This window comes from Platalea leucorodia (genome assembly GCF_965183815.1).
Source record: "Platalea leucorodia genome assembly, chromosome: 6".
NCBI classification, from domain to species: domain Eukaryota; kingdom Metazoa; phylum Chordata; class Aves; order Pelecaniformes; family Threskiornithidae; genus Platalea; species Platalea leucorodia.
This window is the reverse complement of record NC_138828.1, coordinates 49,871,493-49,898,154: the sequence shown is the minus strand read 5'-3', so window position 1 is coordinate 49,898,154 and position 26,662 is coordinate 49,871,493. Positions and strand designations below refer to the sequence as shown.

Sequence of the window (26,662 nt, the reverse complement as noted above, 5' to 3'; positions counted from 1 at the left end):
GAGTGTCACGGGCGCTGGGACACTGGCTGCTTTTGCACTGTACCTGTGCTGTGATACAGGCTTGGTATGTATGCCACAGCATGAGCTTGAGTAATGATTTTTGCTCTTGCCAGACAAGTCCCTGAGGCAAATTTGCAGGGCAAGGTCTTTTGAGGTCCCAAGCCTGCAATGTGGTGCAGAGAAACTTCTCTCCCAGACAGCGATGTTAAGAGCCACTCTGGACAGGGAGCAAAGCTGGGTGGCTTTCTGCCTCCTCCAGCTCTCCTTATGTGCAAGAGGCTTCTGGTCTGGAAGCCAGTGCAAAGCCAAGGCTATGCTGTTTGGGCCATCCTCTCCACAGCTTCTGCCTTTCCTCGCTATTAAAAAGATGCTCACACTACACATCACTCAAGCTCTTTTGTGGTGGTGGTATTGAGTTGGGATATGCCTGACCATTAACCACAGTACTGATCATGTTAACTGGTAAGTAATGGGAGGTTTTTACCATAATATGCAGTTGTTTTGGTTTTTGGTTTTTTTTTTCAACTTCTAACCCTGCAGCACGATCCAGGAATTTCAGTGGAAGGCTTGTCATATCCTAATTGGTCTTACAAGATTCGTACAAATGTTTTGGCAATGGAACTGTTTTGATCAAAGGTTGTATGAATCCCATTAGTCACAGCAGCTGAACCTGTGTGAACCCTCTGATGGGGCTTCTGTCACCTGAATTCCTACAGTACCGTTACAACTTATACCTTCTATGTATAGATACGCTTTTATCTGAGCTTCCCTGGCTGCGTGTTCTGGTGGGCTAAGGCATGATGTGATCTGATGCAACGTGCAGGCTGCAAGATCCAGGCTTATCAGCCTTTCTTAACTATGGGTTGTCAGCTCCACATCTCCCCTTGTTTGTCAGCTAGCGTCACATTCGTAGCGTTTTGGTTGAATGTTTCTTGTCTGCTCTGACTGAGAAAAGAAATAGGGCTCTGGGTAACAAATGGTGCTTCTTTACTGAGTTGCAATGATTTATGCACATGCCAACAGGAACGATGAAATGGAAATCCCTTCTGCTTCCAGATATTTCAAGTTTCTGTTTAATAACGCCCCAGGCCAGCCACTTTGAGGGCACTATTCTCTTTCTTGGGTTGTTGAACTCATTTGGCCTTGTGCCTCACAGCACCACATGGGGTATGTCTTAATAGACCTGAAAGGTATGGCATGCTGTGACTTGATTTTATTTACATTTATGTAAATATCACCATGTTTATTTTAAAATGACTGAACTTCTGCAGTTGCAGCTCTGGGGTGGTAAAGGTCGCTAAAAGGACAGTTAGGTTCCTATCATCTAAATCTGGAACACCTCACTTAAAAATTATGCGCACTGTTTGCAATTTCTTACTTTGCTGAGCTCATCCAGTGAAACTGTACTGGTCTGTTGCCTGGTCTGTACTGGTCTCCTGCTTTTTTTTTTGACTAGCCCAGTGGCTCTAGTTGAATTTCCAATGACAGAAGGGATAGCTATCATTTCTCGCTAATATGAAAAAATATAATTAAAAAACCCCAAACTTTGAAGTATATTTTCTTTCATTTCACTGAAACTCCTCAAGCTCATAACTGACTGTCCCAGATCCCTGTGTCTCTAACATCAGAGCTCTATCTCAAAAGGACAACTTGACTAGCCAGAAAAGGGAGCTCTAAGGCACTACAGGTGTAATGAGATAAGTCAGTTTCTGGCTTATTGTGTAGTGCTGGTCAGGAATTTTCTGTCAAAATGTTTTTATTTTCTCTAGTCAGGAGCCACTGATTTGACAGCTGTTAGTGAAAATGTACCTATCAGTTTTGGCAGGCAAGTCTTCTCAGGCAGGAGAAGGAATCCCTGGAGCAGGGCAGATGCCTGTCTGCGGAGCATCCCGCTCACCCTGGTGCGGCCGGCAGCCCTCCCTGGGTCCTTGGAGACACTGCTTCCAGTGCTCTGCTGGCCTGGAGACTTAAAACCTGGAGACTTAAGCTTCCATCTCTAATAGCCCAGATGGGGAGAGCTCCAGGCTGCTACTGCTGGTATGAGGTATGGCTTTCTTAATCTCGAGTTAGTTCTATTTTGTGTTTAAGTAAGTAATTAAATATTTATTGGGCCAGAGAGGGAGCAAGTGACTGAAACTGTTATGGTACAGTTGCTTAAACTGACTCTGGTCAGTGAGGTCCTGCCCCTGTCTCCCCTTCACACCGAGCCTAGCTGCGTGTTCCTGTCCTCCTGCTTGGGTCCACTGTCATGCTCACCTCATGCCTGAAGGCATACCAGAGAGCTGAGATCCGTGGAGAATGAATCTCAGGGGAGGAGGGAATTTCGGTCCTCGGAGTGGCTCACAACAGAATCAGATGTATTTAAGTGCTGGCACAAGTGATGGGAAGCTTTGGTTGGGAAGAGGTGGGAGAAAGGCATACAACTATCCCTTCAGACAGCAGCAGGCCATTAGAATGGTTTAGCTACAGCCTCGCTTGGTACCCTGATTTCTGAGCCTTACCTGGGATGCACACAGCTGTATACTGATGTTTTCATTCAGTCTCAGGGGGATGAATACGTATACCAGTATATGTAACTGGTAACAGTTACCAGTAACAGGGTGCCAGTAACCAGGTGGCTAGCATATGAGCTGAAAACATAGGACACTCAGGCTCAGATTCCTGGTTGTGAACTCACACGTACCAGTAACGTGCCCTGATCAATAAACAAATGGCTACTTTGGGATGTCTTGCTTTCTCCCCAGTGATTTCCCCCAGTGGAAGAACATAGAGATCTCTAGGTTTCATCCAGGTGTGGAATCAGGAGGTCCATCTTCAACATGGCCCGTGGCTACCTCCTTGCCCTCCTGTCTTCTGCAGCCCGCTTCCTCTCATTGCTGTTCTGCTGCTCTCTCAAACTAAGCTAAAACCCCTTGCAAGACCAGGAGACTTGCAGACCTGGCAAATGGCTTTGCACGTGTGCTTCCCCAGAGGCTTCAGTCCCAGGAGCGGGGTGCAGCTGGCCTTGCCTGGAGCCAGCAGAGCCCATTCAGCAGGACTGCACCTAATGCCTTATTTGCAGCAATGCCCTGTCCCCCACCAGCTGAAAACCACTGTGTTAGGGACGTGGTGCTCGAGGACATGGTTTAGTGGTGGACTTGGCAGTGATAGGTTAACAGTTGGACTCGGTGATCTTAAGGGTCTTTTCCAACCTTAACGACTCTATGATTCTATGATTCTATCTGCTACGAGCGCAAGTCTGTGCCTCCCAGCTCACAATGAGTTCAGTGGGATTACTTGTATTCATAAGGCTGGCGGACCCTGCCATTTAAAATATTTCCTTTTTTAAAGTTAGTTAAGTGAGATTTTTATTAGGTATAGCCTACATGTGAAGCTGAGAGCCTCTCTGCTTCCAGGCACGGGGTGCAAGTGACCGCTGAGCTGCTGCAGAAGGTAGCAGGTATTTTGACTGGTTCGTTGCTAATTATTGCTTCAGTAAACAACAGCTGTTCAGATGCAGCTCAGCTTCTTGCTTTGAAAAGATTACAGTGCCCAAACTGTAGTCTGGTATTATTGAAAAAAGAAAAAAAAATGTTATAATCATTTCACTCCCCTACTGCTTCAGATTTTATGGGCCTTGTAGTACGCTGTTATGTCAGGCATATTAATTGCTAGTGAGTTGATGTTAAGCAAATGAAACAGCTTTGTGCAGTGTTTGGACACTTGGTTATAGACAGTTTAACAGCAGTCTTCTGGAGAGACTGTGCATTAGTCTTTCTTAGATTATTTTTCAGCACTGGAGGAATGGCTCTTTCAAAGTAACTATAAAATGAACCATTGCTGCCATGCAATAGCAGTAATAAGCTGTTAAGGTACATCATTGCAAAGCATGAGGTCAGAGGCAGCGTGTTCTTCCAGCCACCCAAGAAGTGTAATAGCAGCTAATTAGTGCAGCTTCTTCAGAGGCTATTGCTATTGCAACAGGAGGAAAGAAAGGCAGGAAAGTCCAAGGGGGGCCCAACTGTTACTATCTGCCCTTTAGATGAAGGAGTTGTTGGTATTAACTTAGCAGAGGGTGAAGGCCTGACCCAGCACAGCACTGAGTGTCACTGATGTGCTCTTGGCACTGCAAAGAAAAATAGCCCTGTTCTCTACTCCATGCAGTTCCTGGCCTTCTGCTTTCTTCCTGAGGAGCAGGATTTATAGGGGCATCTGCCTTGATTTATTGAGGAGTAAAAATTACAAATTAACTTTCAAGGCACGCGCATGCACATGCCTTGCTGCACAATTCCAGACCAAGCCCTTGCCCTCCGCCCTCCCAGCCGAGGCGGCTGTTGCCCTGCAGTAGCTGGCCAGGCTATCGGCCCAGCGTTGGTCTTAGGCTGTGGCCGTGCCCACGGCCACGGCCAGCCACCAGCTACCGCGGGGCTGCCTCCAGCCAGCGCACGTCCCCTCCAGCTAGGCTGAGAAACAGGCTGCTCTTTGTTTTGAGCAGTCGATCTCTATGCTGTTGCGTTTCACTGGCTGCAGATGAAAGCCATCTGTAAATATCTTCTGTGCTGTTAAAAACAAAACCCCCCATGTATTTTACTCAATGCATATACCAGCAGTCAAGCTGGCACCCTCTGATTGCATTTAAAAAGGAACAAGGTGGTATTAGCACAGCTGCCCATCGTCGGGTGCAACGAGTTGGGCTGAATCGCCAACGAAAGGTTCCCGCTTTAGGATGGCGGGCCGGGACTTGCCATTGTAGCCGGGCAATGGCAGCAGGGGCTGGGGCAAGCATAGGGAAGCACCGCTGGCCTGCAGGCAGCTGGGCTGAGGGCAGCAGGCGGGGTCCCACGCTTGGCGCTGCCCTTCCAGAGCACCTGCCACCTCCTCTGCAGGGCTGCGGGTATGGCGCATTGCAGGGAGACGGAGAGGGAGCAGGAGGCAGTGCTGCACCCGGCAAGGTGCACCAGGCTGCCCGCCCAGCTTGGGTCAGCCAGGCGCCATGCTGCGGGTCGACGTGAGGTGCTGCTCTAGGGGACACGGCATCATAAGGTTGTGATTTTTATTAATTTTATTTGTTTATTCATTTATTTTTGCTAGAACCCGGCCTCCGCCAGCTGCGCCGTGGACCAGCAGTAACTGCTAACTCGGGCGGGCCGCACCGAGCCGTTAAAATGGCGGCCAAGACCCGCACGCGCCAGGGCGGGTGCCCGGGGCCGGCTCCTGCCGTCCCTCCCCTGCCCGCCAGGGGGCGCGCGAGCCACGGCCGAGCGGCGCTGAGGGGACCCGGCCGGCGGGCGGTCGTGTCCCGGCGGCGGGGCCGCCCTCTGCCGCCGCCTGCCCCGGGGCAGAGGAAGGGACAGCAGGTGCCGAAGGGGCAAGGCGAGAGGCCCCGGCCCCTTGCCCGAGGCCGGGCCGCCGCGTTTGGGGGCTCGGGGAGCGGGGTGTGCGGCCTCGCTGCGGCCCTGCTCGCTGACGGCGCGGGGTCAGGCTGTTGCGGGGGCCGGACACCGCGTCGGGCTGCCGTGCCTGGGCGGGGAGCGCCCTTTAATTTCATCCCTTAAGCCTGAGCTTCCTCGTGAGGTGGGGCAGGGCCCGGGAGGGAGCCATTTCCTTCCCCTGGGTAAGGCGGGGGCGGTGGCTCGGCGACCCTGGCCTTCGGGGTGCCAGCGCAGCAAGCCCGCCCTGGCGACGCTGCCCGCAGCAGCTCCCCGTTTCGCACCGAGTAAGGACTGGATACTGTCCCACCTTCACCGGCGCTGACGGAGCGTGACACACCTGCGAAGGAGCAGGGAGAGTCGGTAATTGAGGGCAACGTAAGTGCAGTCACTGTTGGTGCAGACAAGGTTTTATTTATTTATTTTTTTTAACCTAAACACTTGCCCGTGGATGCCTTGGAGACATAAACATAGAGGCATATTGGCTCCTACTATGCTCATGAAAAGAATTTAATAGAGAGTGAGAAGGTTTATTTTAGTTAGTTTTAATAATCAGCTGCTATAAAAAGTAATAGAACAGTGCATCTCTGCTGTGGAAACCAAGGGATGTTTTTAAAATGCCTCAGCCTTGCACTGTCTGTTTAAAAACTCCAGGCTTTTAGAGTAATCTTTGTTGGCTTCAGACTGTATCAAATTAATTTGGATATTTCAAAGTTGGAAAAGGGGAGAGGATAAGGGGAGGACAAACCCAAACCCTCTGGCCTGGTGTTTGTACTGGAGTTAGAAAGTGTTCACTTTGATGTCTCCTGTGAGGCTAAATGGGTGGTGCCATCATCTGGTCTAAACTCCCATCACCGGCATCCATTACATGTAATTCCAAGAGCCACCTATTTTGCCAAAACCTGGAAATGCCTTCTCCTGTAGTTTGTTCTAGCAGTCATGAAGCAGAGCTCCCCCACCCCTGTTTTTGTTTAGTACCCAATTCCTAATGTGAATTTTATCTGAATTGCATTTCACCCACTGCCTCTTCCCTCCTTTCCCATTTAGATGCACCTTATTACAATGCGTTTTTTTTCCTGTGAAGGCACATAGAGTCTATTGTCAAGGCACCCTTTGACACTTTTTTTTTTGGGGGGTGGGGTCGGTGTGTGAGCTGGTCAAATCTGTCCTTGCAAGTTTTTTTTTTGCCAAGCTTCAGATTTATGGGTGATGTCTCCTTGTGCACTCTCTCCAGGGTTTTAACAGCGTCTTCATGATGCATTCACCAGGATTGTATGGGGTGAATAGTAGTGTTGCCAGTGCCATATGCGGAGATAACATTGCCTTCCTATTTCACTTGTTTAACAAGGCCAGTAATCTCATTAAGCTTCTCCACCCCATGAGCTCTTCATTGCCACCACTATTGTACTGGAATCTCACAATGAGTTATTTATCTATTATGCGCTCCTCATTCTTTCCAGTCATTGCTTTCTTGTAGGCGGCTACGTACCTTTCATAGCAAGATTTGCATTTCTTATTCTGAGATATTTTACTTCTGGAGTTGCCTGTATTAAAATGCATTTTGTTTGAATGGGCTCACTTCAGCGAGTGATCCATATTGTTCTGTGTGACTGCTCTGTCCTAGCCATTATTTGCCACTCCATCAATTTTTGTCATCTGCAGATGTTGGCGTCACTAATTTTTTTATATGCGCTTCCCCATCTTTGTGGAAAATGGTGACTAGCACCTGGTCCTACTATTATGGTCTTGTACACCCCCCAGGCCCCCATCCCGTTTTTTCCCCACTAGCTCTTGTCAGCAAACACGGGATGGACTTTTCTACAGCGTCGCATGCCTGTAGTTACTCTCAGATTTGAATTCTTAACTGATTCCTCCATTTGCTTTCCCTATACTGTTTTTTTTTTTTTGATTGATTGATGTAAGGTTAATTGGTTCATTAGATAGCCATTCCTGTAATTTCAGTTTTAAAATGATTCCTAGGCTTGGAATGTGGAAATACTTCATTGCGTTGGGATAGCAATTTCCCGTGTGCCTCTGTAATGCATGGCGCTCTCCCTGCTGTCTCAGACAGCTTAAAGTGTGATTGAGTAACTAGAGCCAGTTGAAACATGTTGTCGCCTTCCAGCCCTGTTCTTAGTTTCTGAATTTCCTCCTTTTCCTCCTGAATCCCAAAAGGCTTTATTAAGACAGCTTTGTAGGAACCATTAACTCTAAGCTGCATAATTATGTTACTATGAGCTTTGACTTAGTTTATAGTAGGAAAAAAGAAATGCATGCGTCTCTAGAAATTTATATTCCTCAATGACAGAATTTTAACTTAGTAAATTAAAAGGATTACTCAATTTACCTAGGAGGTTATAGTAATTAACAGCAAGAGAGTTTACCTGCAGAACTACTAAACTCAGTAAAATAGGTTCTGTGAAAACATGACAGTCTAATGAGCTGCCAGGTTATTATGCTTGTTCTTCACCTTCCAAATTGCACATAAGACTCTTATGTACTTAAAGAAAGGGATGGTGTTGCTGTTTAGCTTGCTTTGTTCAGAAGTGGGGAACAATATTTAGCATATTTATCTTTATTTAGGGATGCATTTTATGTTATCCTTGCACAGCTCAGAATTGCATGCATTTGTGATGCTAGAAATCAGGCCAGGGTGTTTTTTTTTTTCTATTTTTTTTTTTTTAAGGCATGTGTACAAAGAACAGTGCAGTTAAGATAATCCTCATGCGAGTATTTGTGTGATACTGTGTGACTTGACTCTCATTGTTGCATTTTTAGACCACCTAATGACAGGCCACCTCCCTTTCGCTCTCCCTCCCCCGCCATCTAAACTAAAAGCAGGGCAGCCTCTGCCCGAGCATCAGACAGCGTGTGCTTGTTCCTCTGTCCCAGTCCCAACTGCAATAGCCAGTATTGTATCTTGTGATAAGGAGGTAGCGTGAGAAACAAACCTTTCCACCATCTCTTCACCCTGGAAGACCTAAGACATTTTTAGCCATCTGCAACAAATACTCAGGTTTCTGAGACGGATGAACAGACAAGCTGCATTTTTTCACATTTTAGTGGTGCACTTAATTAAGTGCTGGCATCCTTATTTATGTTATCCCTGTTGAAAAATGGGCTGGGGGGGAGGAGCGGGGCTTTATCTATTATTAGTGTTTTGACTTTTTTTTGTAGGTCTAGCCTAGGCACTCACAGAGTTAAATTTGCCTCATATGGTCATTCTGCCACAAAGCTAAAAACTTCAGAGGAAAAATTAAAGTCTTAAGCTCTGTCTGTCAGCATGACAGCTATAGACCATGTGTTCCTTTTTTCCCAGAGGGAAAAAATTGGCACCTACCCGTCAATTAACTGGTTTTCATTTTGGCTTTTTTTTTGGCTCACTGAGCCCCAGCAACTTGTGCGTGCAGTCAAAGATCAATTTAATTTTAAAAGCATTGCATATTTAGTCCTTAGCACTAATTGGCTGTAGATGAGAAGCTGATCAGTCTGGTTGATTTGGATGTGGCTTTGCAGTTAGGGGTACGATTTCACTGTGTCTGTGCTGTTCAGTTTATGCTGTGTGATGCTCTCTGCTTTGGCTTATTTTTAACCCTGGCAGCTTCTAATAAGTGTCAAATAAGCAGCTTCTAATAAGCTGCTTAGGAGCTGTTTCTAATAAGTGTCTTTGCTTTGTGTTTCCCATCCCCAAAGAATTACGCACTAGTCTCTTCCTCTCTTAAAGGTTCTCAAGCTGGCCATATGTATAGCTGTAGCTTGCCATTCTGGGGTTAGCAGTAAACCAAAGTATTAACACTTTTAGATTTGTTTTTCTTTTTCTGAAAACAGAATTCAAACATTTTGTCATCTCAGATTCTCTGCGAATGCAGCCTATTCTTTCATAGACAATCATTTTAAACTGTTATTTTATGCAATGTTTTTTCTTTTACAGTCTTTCAGCCATCACTTTAAAAGTGCCTCTGAAGAGTGGCAGTGGTAACGGGCATTTTTTTTTTTTTTCCCTTGTCAAATGCAAATCTCTCACCTCCCAAGTGTGAACATACAAAGCTCTCCTACTGGCTTTTTTTTTTTTTTTTTTTTTAAATAACAAAATTAGGCCACAGTTAGCTAAGCAGAGTGACCTGATTCGTGCTGGATCAACATGTTATCAACTCGAGGTTGTCACTACAAAGTAAGTGTGGTGAAGTCTGCCTGTTCCAACTAAAATCAAAGCAGTCTCTTGACACGTAGTAGTGCTGAAGTCAGCAGTTTCTGCAAAGTGGGTCTAGATGCATATTGAAGGATCTCTTCTGTGTATATATGTAACCACCAGTGCCAACCGAATTATTTATAATCAAATACTTTTTGTCGTATTTTTACTCAGGAGGACATGAGAGAAAACAGTTCTAAGTGATTTTCTTTGTTCTTTGGCTTTTCCTTATCTATAAGAGATTTGGCTTTGTGAGGTATATTTAATGTTTTCTCTAAAGTAGGCCACCTGAGAGATCCCATGGAGTAATTCACTTTGCTGAGTTAGCAGATGAGGCCATTGGACAGAGTCAAAAAAGATGCTGCCAACTGTGAAGCAAATGAATCAATACCAGTGCAACTGGATCAGTTTGCTTCTTCCGATACAACGAGAAAAGCAATAGCACAGACGCAGTATCTGACATACAGATTTAAAAAACAAATATAAACACACACACACACACACATTGGGTTGGCTTTTATTGGAAAGCCTAGATGCAATCTATAGTTATCAATTTGTGGAAAATTCAGGACACATATAAAGTTAAGAAGGCAAATTAAAAGAACAATACAAATCAGACGAAATATACATCTCAAAATATCAGGATAGCATTTTGACTGGCATTGCCTAAAATACTTAGAATCTCCTTCCTTTTTTTTTTTTTGTAATATGCTTCTTTTAATTATACATACTTTTTTTCTTTAAAAAGATCTTTTGTTTATATATTCCCCAAGGTCACTATTTCCTGCAGGAGCATGTCCAGATCACAAGTCTTTTTTTTTAGCAAGAAATAGGCTCATTATACGTACTAACAAGGCCACTAATTGGCTTGATTTGACTTTATCTAAAATGATCGCCAACAGATACTATAATTTGTTGCTTATTGGTGCCAGAACAAAGGAGAAGGAACTGGTACGCGTCAAGTAGAAGATATATTTCATTGTTGACATGTTATACAAGCTTTTCATATTCAAACAGAACAGAAACATTTGACATAATTTAGAATATGAGCCTATTTCAACAGAGAGCACTTACAGCATGCTAAATACAGTGCTGTGGAAGAGCCACCCAACAGAACTGCAAACACCTAGCATTTTACATCTTTAAAAAGAATACGTAGATCAATGACACGCCTCTGGGGTCTGACATATCATCCTCTCTAAATTTAGGGCCCTCAAGACTTCAAGGGTAAAAATACTAACAACTAATCTGTGCTTTCATTCTAATAGATGATTAGCATTCATTATATGTGTAATTAGTTCTGTATGCTCTACCAAATACACACATACAGTAATAGCACTGATACTGTAGATTCGGTAGCGACTTGGCTGGGAGAAATTCAAATCTGTTTATCAAACAATCCTAATGTGCAATTTAGAATATGTAATACCATAGACTCTCAGAATACAAAGCAGTTAGAAAACTATTTTTATTACATCCACTTGAACCATTCATAGTTAAGACACGTTCACTTACTATGTTTCGTCATTATAATACATGGATAGAAATACTGTGTATATTTCAATGAACATCAAAAAACCCCAATTTTGTCTCATCTTAAAAATATTCATTTTTGTGGCTGAATTTAGTGCTCGTGAGAGTAAAGCTCTAAGAATGGTTTCAGCCAAGATGTAGAACAGATGCCATAGATGCCACCACAGGCTTCCTATAAGGAACCAGCTGCACACTTCAGTTCTGTCCTGCAGCAAATATACTGGGCCTTGGAGCAGAGCATGCCAAATCTATGCAGTGGTGTGGAAATGCAGACTAGGCACTAGAATTGGACCTTTGTCTCCATCCCCAGATTCAGTGTTCACAGTAAGGGGATTTGATCTGCCAGCTGAAGGCCAGGAGATGAACCTACTGAAGAGCCTGCCTGCCTAAAGAGCAATTCTGTAGCATCAGGTCAGAGGTACGCTTCTTCTATCTGGAGTTATAACATCTAAAAGAGCTGTATTATACAGAAGACAAAGTTGACATAACTGGATGAAACTACATCATTTCTTCTTCTTCTTCTACATACAATTTGCCAAGCACCTGAGACACTATTCTCTCCATCGTGAAACAAAGCTTCTAAAAAAACAACAGAAACCCCACCTGGTATGAATAAATGTCCATTTATTACATTAGGGCTGGAAAAAGACAAGGAAAACCCAACCTATTAAAGTCTTCCATCATAATAAACGAGACTTATTTGGTTACTGTGCCTTCTAACAATGACTGATGAAGTGGCACTGGCCTGGGTGACAGGAGAGGTACAGGAGGGGAGGGAGCTGCGGTCTGATTCAGCCAGCCACTTTGGAGTGTCCCATCCTATCAGCAGAGTGATAGATGCACAGCTTTAAACCTAATACAAAAATATTAACACTTTTGGACATTAGTCATCACTGTTATATCTCTACAATATAATCCTTTATACTGTACAGCTATAACATAAAAGGTGCAATTCCTTTTTCTTTAAAAAAATCACACACAGCACATGTTTTTATCATTTTATTTTTAAGTATAAACTTTTTTAAACACTTTACATAAATTAACTCCTCTGAGACTAATATTTGATGTACAGTAAATTGTAATTCATATAAAAATCCATAAACAACTTGTCTCACATAATTTACAAAAAAATCAGGGTTTCCTTTGCTTATCTGCAACAAGGATTCTACTTGCCGTTTTCCCCCCAAGGCAAACCATGTTAGCATTGTAAAATCCATTATTAAATTCCCATGGTAGCATAAGTCACTTGTGCCAATGTCCTTTTAGAAAGCAGCACAGTTTAAAGCAGTTGGGTTGTCTATAAACAGTAATTTTTGCCCCACGTTTTAAAATTAACAGATATATACCACATCCTATGCAGTGAGAAAAAGAGAGAAAGAGAGAGAAAGAGAGAGAGAGACTACTTCTCATAAGCAAAGGTCAACAATTCAGTAATATTTGGAAACACTGTATGGGTTTGTATCTTAATTAAATACAGTGCCTCAAAGGAACAGACAGCCTGTTGCAAAATCTGTAGGCCTTTTTCTTTTCTTTTTTCTTCTTTTTTTTTTAATACTTTTCAGTCCAACTTGAGTGCAGCGATATGCATATGTAAACATATTCTTTAAAGCAGATCACCTTTAAGGTCATTGAGAAAAAAAAAAGTTTTGTCATTAGCAGTATCATTCTTCTGGAAGGCGCTCTTTTCGTTATAGAGTCTGTTCGGATTGTGCTACAGAAAAAATCTGAGCAAAGATGTAAGCTTAGGCTCAAGTAGTAATGCAGCAAAACAGTTTGGTCTCCTTTTTAGAAGACACTGGTACACAGTCTCTTTGGCAGCCTGAGCTAAGCCAGTGTGTTACCTCTTTCCTATCTCACTTTGTCTGAGGAACTGTATATTGTTAGCGCTGTCTGCTAATTCTGGATATTGCTCCACAGAGAGTACATAGTACCCATCGTATCCTTGTACCTTTCCAGCACTTAGCAGCTGCCTCTTTTCTCCTTCTGTCCACAGCCTGGCGCCTTCCTCTCCATCTCTTACTCTCTGTTGTTCTCTGGCCCAGGCACTGGAAAGAGCTCTTTGCCTGGCTTGCTCCAGTATTCGGGCCTTTTCCTCGTCAAGTGTCATGCCATAGCGGACATGAAGCGCTAAAGCACCGTATTGCATTTCAACATCGGCAAACCTGCGAGTCCTGCCGTTCACCACAGTGGTGGACTGGGAGACAGTGACGTTGATGCCATTCTCCAGGGCCTTCCGCCCACTGGTCAGCCTCAGTGTCCCAAGGTCACTCTCGGGGGAGGTGGTCTTGATAAAATAGTGCGTGTCCTTTCCCTCAACGGTGAAATGCAAGTTCTCTAGGTAGTAGGCGTTGTTCAGAACAGCTGCCACTTTTATGCAGTCCTCATTCGCAATGTTGAGCACGTTTGTTTGCACTTTGCCTTGATTGACAGCAAGCATCACCCCTTTCCCAATCAGAGACTTCACTGTAGCAAACCACAGCCATGACTTCTCTCCGCTGGATTTCCGTCTGCTGACCTGCACTTCTGCCATCTTTCCCAGGGAAAGGAAAGCCTTTGCTTGTCTCGCCACTTGTTGTTGCACTCCAGAAATTGGCTGTAAACAAGAACAGACAGAAGTTTTACCAGCCATCTGTAGCCCTCTAGCTGCCAAACAGCCAGGCTTGCTTGGTGTGCTGCCCGCGGACGACAACAGGATATGCCACAACTGACAGTGCCAAGGAGTTAATTGAATCTACATACTGCTTGTTCTGCTCAGTTACAAGACTATTTTGTTTGATAATGTTCAGTGCTTTTCCTCTTTGTCTCCCTGAGAGCCTGCACAAAAATAAGATTTAACTTCAGAGGCTACTTACTGGGCTGCATGGGACAGACCTTTGCAATACTAATACTTCATATGGGTAAGAGCTATCTTACTACCGTGTCATCTCATCCTCTGAGCTTGTTCGACTATGATTCCTGTCTACCATGGGTCCATCCAAATTCAGGAGATTTTTGCAGGTCACAAAGCTGTGCTTTAGAACAGGAACAAGCCCTTCTTTATGCTGAGTCAGGAGAAAGAGTCTCTCAGGTAGCTGTGGTCTGAGATCAAACTGCAGGGAGGCTCTCACAATCCCTCAAGCTGCTAAACGAAGGGGAGGAAATCAAACTGTAATGATGGTCTTTACAGTAAGAGAGAAGGACGCAAATGGTACAGAGCAGAGGGGTGGAATATTGGGGACTGATGCCCTTTCTCACAAATAATTGCAGAAACTGATAAAAGGGGATGTGTGAAAAAAGCTGCTGCCAATTCAGTTGTGTGATCTTCCATTTCACTCCAACTATCAGCATGCTGCCTAAAAGAGACAAACAAACAGCTGCTCTCCCCAGAACTTCAGAGGGGTGCAGTCCTGAATACAGCAGAGTGCTTTGTTGACAGCTAGCAAAGAGAAGGGGCAATGAATGAAAAGCACCAACGGGCAAGTCTAAAGTGCGCTTGCTTGGTATTTCATGTTTTACCGTATCTGGGGTGTTCTTGTTGAAAAGGTAGGTGTGCTATAAAGGGGAGGAAATAAGTGGTGCAATTGCGAGGTGCAAAAGCACAAGATGGAAAAGTTAGGATAGGAGAATCTGTTTAAAAAGTCTGCTTGACTGTTAACAGCTATGTGTGGCCCAGTATGCCAGATGGAGCCTTGGTAAAGAGAGGGGATAGCTGGGGAATGGGACCTGACAGCGTAACTGCTGTGGTTACCCAGAACAGCTAGAAGAGCAGGAGCAGCTAGCAGGAGCGGTTAGCTAGCGCAGCTAGGTAGTGGGGCAGCTCACGCTGCGGGGTCAGCTGTGGTTGGGGTGAGACCTTACAACTGCACAGAACAGGCACATCTTATCTGCCTAACCCTGGGTCTTAACAGCTACAAGCTGTGAATAAGCTAGTATTGACGGAGGTGGGGAGCAGACAGCTGCCCAAGCAGTTGTCTCAGCAGGAAACAGAGAGAAAGATTTAAATAGCTTTGGCTGCACTTTTGAAAAGGAGTACTTAGCTTCTGTAGATAATCCAGTTTATCTTCCAATTGACCCCTTCTCCCTTCAGTAAAATATACTGTTTAACCCACTTGATTCATTGCTGACAAATGAGGCAAAAGCCTGTTTAGTTTTCCCAAATTTCTGGGTGGGAGACCAAGCAGGAGTAACTAACAGACTCCTACAACTTTAGGTCAGCCTTGCTGCTAATCAAAGCCTGGCAAAAGGTTGGCAAAGGCTTCTCTGCTCTGCAATGAGGGCGGCTTTCTGGAGGGAACAGTTCCTGAGGGACTTAGGAATTGACTTGGACTCTCAGCTCTTCTTGAATGTGGCAGATTCACATTCTGCCTGTCTGCGCTTGCTAACAAGTATGGATTTCAGCTGTTGTAAATCCTACATGAAAGCTATTGAGCACAAAGTATATTCTAGACAGCACGCTCATCAGTGAGAGCAGCAAGATGCTATAGCAACTTCATAATGACAAAGTTTGTTTATTTTTAACATGTATCCTCAGAGCTCTGAAGCAAAACCTCAGAGCTCGGTAAAGCTCACTCACTCCAGAATCTTTCAAAATACTAAGTGGTGTGTGTGTTTACTTCGGGCTCCTGGTTGCATTTGCTTGTTCAACAGTGAATATCATAGTCACAGCTTCTTCTACCTGAGAATTTTGAATCTTTGTGTTCCTCCCACTTCTCTCTGTCATGTCACATGCCCCTGGCACTCTTTCATGAAGATTTTTGACAACTAGCTGTCTGCTCTCATCTCTTTGACCAGACTGGTTGTTTTCCTGATGCTCCTTTACTGGTGGTAGTGGATAATTGCGTTCTTTAGCCTTTGAGATCTAAATAAACAACCTCTGATAGTTCTTCACAGCCATGCCTGATGACAGGTCTCTTATCTCCTGATACAACCACCTTGCCTGGAATACTTGCAATGCTCCTCCTTCACTGCTTCTGGTGTTCATGGGAGACACTATTCTCATGCTGTGCTCTACAGTCTTTTCCTGTTACTGAATCCCTGGCTATTAAAAAATATATAAAGCGGGTCACTTCATGCATGCAAAATTAGCTTCCACATGCTCCCTTCTGCTGTGCCACCCTTCTAATGATTTTTGTCTAAATTAAGTTGTACGGTTCTTCAAGATCATATTCTCTTTTAATCTCAGCAAGTTCTGTATCCTGATTCTTGTAAAAAGAGATTTGGTTTTGACTGCTCACAATGGGATTACCCATTTTACTGTCTCTTAACACTTCCTTCTTAACTGAGAATTGTAGTATTTTCGAAGGCATAGGTCTTTGATCTCTGAGTAAGTTTGATTTGTAAATATAATTTTCTTAAATAGCAGATTTTGATTTTAACTTCCACATTTATTTCTACCATAATTTAAAACTGTAGCAGGTTTTCAGGACTGAAGTTCATTTTTTTCCTCCCAAAGAACTTCATAAGCACCTGGAGTTTTGGGTTTATGTAATGTAATGGGTTTTACCTCAGGTAATTTCATTTTCAATATTTTATCTTTACATATAAAACACGGTTAATATTAAAGAGAAGTAAAATTGTAGTGGTGCCTGCCATGCATAATTTATATCACCTGTTCTTCTGTTTATTTCACAGTCTATTTTTTACTACAGTGTTCAGTTTCTGCCTTCAGGCAGAGTGTTAGTACAAATCTAATCTCTTAGTTTCTGCTACGAAACTTAGACATCTTTAAAGGGTCTTAAACTTCTTTTCATTGATTATTGTCTTTCTGCATTTTTATTATTGCTGAAAGCAAATAAAAGCTTATTTAAAATGGTACCTAACTTAGCAAATCTGTAAGAAAAAAACACCATCTATAATTTCTTAAGTTCTTTTGAAAGTAGATAAAAATCAGAGGTTTGAAAAGCACTGTTCAGATTTAACTTAGCAAGTAACCCTGTCAGGATTATCCATCCCTAATGAGATCTGAATAGAAGGGTACATTCTGTCTTGTTCCATTTGTATGTTTAGTTTTGTTTCTTACTGGTATGTCCTCCCATTGCTGGCTCTTCACAAGTTCATAAGAAGGTTCTGTTAGATCAAATTTTGGAACAGGGAAACCGGGAATGGCATTGTGCAGATGGAAGCCGAATGTGACCAGCCAGCTGTTAACATCTGAAAGAGAAAAAAAAAAAGAGATAGAATTGTTCTATATTTTGCAATCATACCATTTTTACATGAAATAGTTTTTGGCATAGTTGATTTCCTTCTGTAATGTGAAAATTATTCAACAGTCTTCATTTTGATATGGATGGATTTTGAGTTGTACTACAGCTAGAATAGCAAGCCTATGCAGTAAACCTGAAGTTCTCAGCTTACAAGAGAACTTCTGTTCCATGTAAGAATTGCACTATGCTCGTTTGAAAGGCATTGCAGCAATTCTGAAGGCCTCAGTGACTTTCAGAGCAACTATAGGAGCACAATTAAAGTGAGATTTCCTTCTAATATAGCCTAAACTAATTGGGATTTCATGGTCAGGCTGAACATGCTCTATGTCGCATCTTCATCATCAATACTTTAAAACAAAGCAAGAAAGTAAAAGTACTGCAGAGCACATCCTGTCCTTTGGTTATGTATGTGTTATTGTAGCGTCTTCAAACTACCCCTGAAATAATACCTATATGGTCAATTACCTTTTAAATGATTCGGCAGATACTTTATGTTGATTCAAGAGAAATCTCCCCCTCTTGAAGATGAAGCTGTACTGATGAAATTCAAAGCTAATGGAACGTATTACAGTTGCATCAGTAAGCAGACAGGATACTAAATTAGCATTATAGAACATTATTTATGATACATTTTATGTTCTGTTTAAATAAATTAGGGATGCCAACAATTAATTAGTTAACAATTGTTGGGCAAGAATGGGTGCTCTGCCCTGTTTCTGTCTTTCTACCCTGTCTTTCACAAATACTAAGCTTACCAGAAGTTGGCAGAGTGCTCCTTGCCAAGTCCAGTAGTTTTCATTTAAGAAAACCCCAAATAAGTGGAACAAAGAACCAAATTTTTCAAATGTTAAAAGAATAAACAATATTTACCTTAAAATAATTTCTAACCTTTCCAGATAAATGATACGCCTCATGACGCTCTGCATCTAAAACTGCCAGTCAGCCAAATTACTCATTGTAACGATAACCTTGTATGAGTAGGGTTTGTCTATGTATTCCATACATCAAAGATCTTAAGAACTAAAACTGTATATTGAAGGCAATTTTTGAACTAAGTGCATCATTTTCAATGCCCCAAAGAATCTAATTGCAACTGCCATCCCCTACAGCACATGCTGCTAAAAGAGGACAGATTCAAAGGTCTGTTGTTATCCTTGCTCCCAGGTAGCCCGTTAGCAACCCTGTTAATAGCTGCTGTTTGTTAAATTAATGCAAACCCACTTGATTCCCAGGATGCTTTTCTGAGTGGTAGTCTCACAACTCGTAAGTAAGTGGGGCTGAGCCCCTCCTGGAGTCTGGCACTGTCTGTGTAATATATTTTGGATTATTTACAACTGTTCAAATATGAAAATTCAAATATATCTGAGCAATGCATTTTGCCAAAACTTCTGGTGACGTGCAATCAGATTTTTTTGTATGTAGAATAATGGGAGACACTACACATCACTAAGTCTAGACCCACAAAAAGCATATAGGTTCCTTATGAACTCAGTTATACAAGAAGTGGCACGTTAGCAGCTTTTTGTTGCCAAAAGAGAAATTTACTCTCCTTTTTCTATATCCTACTCCTTCCCTGCTCCTGGCTGTGTACTCATTACTTTGTGCTGGCCATGGAGCTTATTGGACTTCTCTTTCGTAGCCAAATTACATTAGTAGCCTTGCAAAAACCTACCTTTGAAAATACCAACGAATTTCCAGTGAATATTTGCTGCCATCTTAATGAGTTAAACTGGTCACAGAAATACCCCTCCTGCCCTTGCTACCTTACAGTCTCACTCCCTCTTGTCTTTGGTCTTTTTGGTCTGTGAATATGCATGTTTTACTGCTCAGTAACCCGGAGCCATGAAGAAGCCTGACTCTAATCCACCTGTAAGGAGATTCTCATGAACAGTCTTGAGGGGTTTTTACTCTTGTACTTGCTCAAGGAGTCTACCTTTTTCGTTATAAGTGCACTGGGTAATGCGTAACAGTATTGGAAGGAGAACCTAGGGCTCCTCTTTCCTCTCCCACTGCACTGAGATCTCTAGCTGAGGCACCTTGTCTTACAGTTCAGTCAGTGGGAGAGGAAGAGATTATTCCACTGGTACTCCAAAATACACTTTGGAAAACCCAACCCCTTTGTATACTGAGATGCTCTGAATTATCTTTTTGGGTCAAGAGTCCAATATTAAAGCACTATAAGGACTGTGTAGGGCACAATAATAATTGCTAATAATGGCCTGTGGATCTTAATCTCTTACGCAGGTACCTAAATCAATGTCTAAAGCTAGATGAGATATTTTCAAGATCTCCCATGTGCTATTTCACTATTCCTGATAAGCATGTTTGCTGTAATTATTCTCATTGTTAAGTGCTTAATGCTTCCTCATAAAGAGCTTTTCTAAATATGACATAATTAGGTAATTCACCAAAATTGTGAATTCCAGTCTAAATTGGATGTCTATAGGTCCAGCGCCCCAAGCTAAAATCACTTTGTTGATCTGGTTCTAAAAGCCAAGTACTTTTCTGAACAATTATCTTCCCTGAGAGTTTCTTTACTAACCTTCCACAGACAATATCCTCAGCCTATAACCCAGATAATCAGATTCCAGATTATGAGAACACGGAAAGGTAAATTTTTGAGCAAGTGGGAGACAGTCTTGCAATTAAGTAACCTTCTTTTACCTGTGATATAATCCTTCACATCGTGTATTTTACTGGCTGGGTTGTTATTTCTAAACATGTACAAATTAAAAGGAGCTGGATCCTTCCCAATTCTCTTCCAGATTTCAATATCAGGTGTTGTCCACCGGCCTGCCAGTATGTCATAATCTCTTTCTCCGAAGTGGACTAGCTTGGTCAGTGGGTCGTATAGGCCTCCGTGGAATCCTATTACCAGCTGGAAGTCAAGGTTAGAGTCAAAATAGATCTCTCCGTAAGCAGTGTATTGAATTTGTTTAAGCATGAGACCATTGCTACTGAAAACAGCCAGTGGTGTCCCCGTATTGTCTGATGCAATGTAAAACTCGTCTCCACTGCTAATTTCCATAGCAAAAAGGTGTCCTTGCAGATCATAGTAAAGAGATGTGATTTCAGAACTTGAGTGGTTATATACATGAGTTATCCTGGTTGGGTAAGTAAGGTCTGCATAAAAAAACTGGAGATGCTGTCCAAGGCTAGTTTTACTGGAAACTCGTCGTCCAAGTCCATCGTAACGGTAAATCACCGTCCACCCACTGCCTTTGCTATAAACTCGAGTAAGAAGGCCCTTTGAACTGTATTCAAAGATTTCAGTACCCCTCTGACGCAGAAATCCATCTTCATCTAATCGGTACTGAACATCACCTAGTCGAGTTATTCTGTCTCTCAGGTCATAGCGAAGTGGCGTCAGACGGGCGCTGCTACTGGGGTTGAGCAAGTGGAGGTTGCCATTCAGGTCATAGTTGTATCGCCACATTATTTTTTCATTCAGATAAACTGTCTGGAGCTGACCATCCACATCATATTCGTAAGCATATTTCGTGGTGTTGGCAAATGGACCGATCTTAATTTCTCTTTTTGTCACTCGTCCCATGTTATCATACTGGATTGTAATCCAATACATTAATGACCGAAATATTTCATATTGAATTTCTTTGATGCGGCCGTGTGCGTCGAAGTGTTTTGTGTAGGTCATTACAGCTGTGGAAATGATCTGGTTAATATCATAATATATTACTCCAAATTTTCCAAATTGTTCAACTTTGCCAGAGATATCATCAAACTGGTAGAGATCAATAGGCAATGGGGTTTCATTGATGACACCTTGCATGCTAGTCACTCTGAAGCTGTTGTCGTAGCTGTAGTCAAATCGGGCGTTTACCATTCCGTCCTCGCTAAAGCGGAAAATCTGCCTGTCAATCAATGGGCCAATTTGCCTGTATCTAATGGTGCAGATAAAACCATCGCTTTGGAGGTTTACTGTTTTCAGGACTCCTGCTGTCTCATCATAAGTAAAACTAACTCTGGTACTATCATATAAAATTTCTGAGAGCTTGGTCTGCCGTCTGTACTTGAATAATACTCTTCGGCTTGTCCCCAGGAAAGCAGTTTGAAGGAGCTGCCCTTCTTCATTGTAGTCCATTATAACAGAAGCATTACTTTCTGGGGGGTTGTATATATTCCGGTAATAGCCAATGGAGCGGATAGTCTGCATGGTATGACGAGCAACACTGGGCATGGTGACAGCAGAAAGCCGATCCAACAAATCATATTCGAAGATATACTGCCGTTGGCTATGAAGCAGAAGAACCATTGACTGAAAATCAAGAACAGATTTTTACCATGTGACAAATGGTGGAGTACCGCCCGCCCCCCCCATTTCTTCACAAAAATGTGACATTCTCACTTAAGAAAATTATCTCCTCTTTAATTGAGTTATCCTTGACCTTACATGTTGTTAACATCTCCCTGCCTAATTTACTTGGATGCTTAATTGTAAGGGGTTCTGTAATTAGTAGTTCCACATTCATAATTTGCTACTTGTTATGACTGTATCACTCTTTTATCAAGCACTCACAGCTAAACAGCAGATTGTCAATGGATTCAGATAAGTCATGTTTAATATGGGAAGAAGTAAAACTGTCTTAGAGCCATTAACTCACGAGGAGAACAACATATGGGAGATACAATTTCTTCCCTACAATTAGAGATGATTTTGAAGAATTTGAATAGCCTGAGATCCCTGAATACTGTGTTCTTGTTCTGTAAGCTTTTAAGACATTGGCAAAACAATTGTTTGATTATTTATATCAAAAGGAGCTACTCAGAATTATTCTGACATTTTTCTGACGCGTGGCTATTATGTATCATAGGTCTTGATTAAATTATGTCTGCAGTGACTAGTAAACAGTATTTGCTGAGCAACAGCTTCAATAGAAATATATTTAAACCTCAGAAAGAAATGTATTCTCTTTTTGCATAGCAGGCATGAGATCTCACAAGGGGGATTTTCACAGATATTTCTAGAGGGAGAGCTATCATTCAGCAATTGTTGTATATAATGAAGATTCTTGATCTTTTGCCTATCATTTATTTTGATGCTACAACATATAGCAAGTACAAATTGACAGCTGTAACTATTTAGAAACAAGAGCTTTTCTTGGTACTGAAAAAAACAACAGTGAAGAATGTACAAACAAATTATTTTCAACTGAATTACACTGCAGAGATCTAGTCCCTGTACCTATTTTAAGTGTTAAGATAAAAGGTAAATACAGATGCTTCTTGTTAGTCAGTGGCCTAAATAATTTAAAAAGACATCAATTCCTAGCAATTAGCTACAGTGTGATTAGATATCTACTGTATAAAACATTCCCCTAGGAATGACATGTTGATACTTAGAATAATTGAAATGTGCTTCTGCTACCTGTTTTTGCTTTGTATGCAGCAGTCAGATGCTGCAGAATTTCAGCACATTCAAAGCATTTTTTAAAACCTGAGTGTTCTTTACCTTTTCCAAGTATGTGTAGCTCCAAGTTTTCCCATCAGCAAACACTCTAGACACTATCCTTCCCTGTCCATCATACTCTATTTTTTCACTAGTCGTCCCTCGCTGTATGCTGCCTATTTGACCTGTGGATGAATAGGTAACATTGACAGCCATCAGCTTGCTGCTCGGTAGCCACAGGGTGGGGTGCCCTGATGTGTCGTAGGCAATCCTCAGCAGAAATTTACGGTGGTCATCGTAGATCTTTTCTGTCTTTGTGGTTCGATCAAAGTCAACTGAAAGGAGGTTTCTGCCATTAACCTTTTTAAAGCAAACAAAATGACACAATAAATCATGCTGTTCAAACCCTAGCCACTTATTATTTCCACAAAGCTACCTATTCTTTAAATACCATTTACAGTGATTGATTTGCTGTTATTATTTTAGCAATTAAATTATTTTAGCAACTTCTTGATATAAATGTAAGGCACTACATTAGCATCTACTTTGGAAGGCCTCATTATGTGAAGAGATGGCCCAGAATTTGCTGCAATGTGTTCTTTCTTGATGCTTAGTCAACTGTTAAGAAGATACTGAAAGATGTGCACTGAAAACGTCTGTAATAAATGGGGCCATTTCAGCAAACAACCTACTTCTTTTGCAGGCAGTCCAAAGTATATCTGCAAATTATTGTCAAAACATCTTCCCAGCAACCGCTTGTCCAGTTCATAACAATCACGCTAAGAACTGAATCCTAATCCTCCACAGCAAGTATTTTTCAAAACGGTAAATACAAAATTAAGATCTTCAAAAGCATGTTAAATCTTCAAGTTAAGATTAAACAGTTCTCAGAACATAGGCTTTCCCCTTCTGGATCAAATGGAAGTTTAACTCAGTATACCATCCACAGCTGCAATATGTTTATGAGGCCGAAATCCTTAGGAGAGGATTATGTCTTTCACCTAGTTAACTGACCAGTTAAAGCCATAAATGACCGGGAGACTACTGAACCACTGAAAACCAGTAATAAATGCTTTGAAGTTTATAACTGTTTAAATTTGAAATTAAAGCCTTAGCCTAGATACAGTTATGTTGAAAACTGTATTATTTATATATGTAAACTATAGTGGTGGATAGTGATTTCTATACTTTTACATTGAAGCCGTCCCCCTGTCCGTCCATTCCCCCCCCCCCCGCCTTTACTGTTCTAAATATCCTAACTTTCTGTTTCATTGAATCAGCTCTCATTTTTGTATTTATGAAAGGAAAATCTCTGGTTTTCTTTTCCCACATTGGTATCTTTGCAATTCTCTATTCCCCCTCTGCATTGAGCTGTTTTTTAGTGTTCGCAAACAGGCCTCTAGGATTTCTTTGTTCATCTGTAAACCATTTCTGTATCATCTGCTGTGTCCTTTTAAAGTTATTCCAGGTGAGGGTGAAACACTGATAACTAAGATTTTTCAACACTGTATTTTGCTAACATATGGGAAGTAGGGGACAAATGGACACACAGTTATGCGTGTTAAGATTTTTTTAAAAGTTCCTTTTCAAGTACTTGATGCATCTGTTACAAAGAGGTGAAGAAAGATGGCTAAATAACATTCAGAAAAAAACAAGAAAGTAGATATCCTGACCAAAGAAATGACTAGAGGATCTTTGCATTTTTCAGGGCTGCGTGTTCAAAAATCCGTATATCATGGACGTTGGTACTTACACCCTGAGGCTGATAAGCTGCTAAAAGATCAATATAAATGAGATCCTTTATTATTGGCATACAAAGTATTAAAGTGCTGGTGATGGGTCATAGGCAAATATGAAAAAAAAATCCTAGAAATGCTCAGTTTTGCTTATATCAGTCGGCCTGTCTGTCTGTCTATCTACATTACCTTTCTCTTTTTCAATATGAAATCACTGGCATGAGAACAATCTGCACTATCCATTTCAGAACTGAAATCATGTTTTCATGTAAATCTTCTAAATAAGGAACACAAAGTCTAGCAGATACAGAATACCTACTTTATATTAATGGGCCATCAAATGTTATTTAAATACACTTTGAAAAATGAACGCTACAAGACTGATTGTAGAAGTAGGCTAAACTTAACTATTAAGCGTTCCCATTCACTTCCTTTTTGGTTGTTGGTTTTTTTTTTTTTTTTTTTTACTTTTTCACTGTCAGATAGTTTTTGTTTAAATTTTCCAACATTTAATATTCCATCGTTTGCCTAAATTCACTCTTAAATCTTGTTTATCTCTGGCTTTTATTTCCCAGCCTCTCCCACACATGCCTGCACTCATCTCTGCATCTCCCTGCCTGTTTTGCTTCTCTGATTTTTTTCCCCTCCCTTTCTCTCCATCTTCCCTTCCTTATTTTACATTTAATTACGATTTTTATTAATTTTCTTGTCTACCTCTCGAGCTTAGACACTGAAGTGAGAATAGGCACTTCTGATTTCTGAATTGGCAAAGAGGGAAGGGTGGTTTTATGGTTAAGGCAGATGTCCAAGCAATTGTGGTTAATTTCTTGGCTAAGCGCATCCTTCCGGTGTAAATTGCAGCAAAGTACTTAATCTGGCTGTCTCACTGCCTTATCTGCTAAATAGGATAATAACATCCCTTGCCTTCTCACTTTCCATCTGTCTGGTCTGTGTAAGGGCAGGATACGAGGGGAAAGAAAGGAAATGCCTCTTTCTCCAGCCAGATTCCTGCTTCCAGATTCTGCTGACAGAGCTCTTGCTTTCAGACGTGAGCTTTTGGTGAAATTTTGGCTGTGCTTGCATAATCTTGTAATACAGATGGCAATTACAATAACAAGTTTTGGTGATACAGCTTCTTTCATTGGACAGTATAGGGCTGGAATAACGTATGTCAGCTGAAGTACTGCCTTCAACTGAAGCGTTTCTTAACAACAGCTCTGCTACCAAAATGCTTTTACAGCAAAACTTGAACATTTTTATTGTGCCTAAGACAGTCACACTCCAAATATATTTGAAACCTCTGGGTTTCATTATGATAAAAAATATGTAGTGGGTTGACCCTGGCTGGACACTAGGTGCCCACCAAGCCACTCTATCGCTCCCCCTCCTCAGCTGGACAGGGGAGAGAAAATATAACGAAAGGCTCGTGGGTCCAGATAAGGGCAGGGGGAGATCACTCACCAATTACCGTCCTGGGCAAAACAGACTCGACTTGGGGAAATTAGTTTAATTTATTGCCAATCAAATCAGAGCAGGGTAATGAGAAATAAAATCAAATCTTAAAACACCTTCCCCCCACCCCTCCCTTCTTCCTGGGCTCAACTTCACTTCTGATTTTCTCTGCCTCCTCCCCGCAGTGGCACAGGGGGCTGGGGAATGGGGGTTGCGGTCAGTTCATCACACGTTGTCTCTGCCACTCCTTCCTCCTCAGTGGAGGACTCCTCACACCCTTCCCCTGCTCCAGCGTGGGGTCCCTCCCATGGGAGACAGGCCTCCATGAACTTCTCCATCGTGAGTCCTTCCCACGGGCTGCAGTTCATGAACTGCTCCAGCGTGGGTCCCTTCCATGGGGTGCAGTCCTTCAGAACAGACTGCTCCAGCGTGGGTCCCCACAGGGTCACAAGTCCTGCCAGCAAACCTGCTCCAGTGTGGGCTGCTCTCTCCATGGGTCCACAGGTCCTGCCAGGAGCCTGCTCCAGTGCAGTCCTCCCATGTGGTCACAGCCTCCTTTGGGCATCCACCTGCTCCAGCGTGGGGTCCTCCATGGGCTGCAGGTGGATATCTGCTCCACCATTAACCTCCATGGGCTGCAGGGGGACAGCCTGCCTCACCATGGTCTTCACCAGGGGCTGCAGGGGAATCTCTGCTCTGGCACCTGGAGCACCTCCTCCCCCTCCTTCTTCACTGACCTGGGTGTCTGCAGAGTT

General features: G+C 42.4%; 1 protein-coding gene across 7 annotated transcripts in view; it reads right to left on the bottom strand.

Annotated features, from left to right (window-relative positions):
• Positions 1 to 12,415: 12,415 nt before the first annotated feature.
• The window catches only part of TENM3 (teneurin transmembrane protein 3), a gene marked incomplete at its 5' end in the record, with an annotated part of 317,770 nt that continues 303,523 nt past the window's right edge, over positions 12,416 to 26,662 (bottom strand). For all 7 annotated transcript variants that reach the window (XM_082316366.1, XM_082316360.1, XM_082316361.1 and 4 more), the window contains 4 exons: positions 12,416 to 13,723; positions 17,129 to 17,259; positions 19,977 to 21,588; positions 22,783 to 23,079. In XM_082316366.1, the coding sequence (XP_082172492.1) occupies positions 12,968 to 13,723; positions 17,129 to 17,259; positions 19,977 to 21,588; positions 22,783 to 23,079 (2,796 nt within the window). In that variant the 3' untranslated portion in view covers positions 12,416 to 12,967. The remainder of the gene's footprint in view (positions 13,724 to 17,128; positions 17,260 to 19,976; positions 21,589 to 22,782; positions 23,080 to 26,662) is intronic.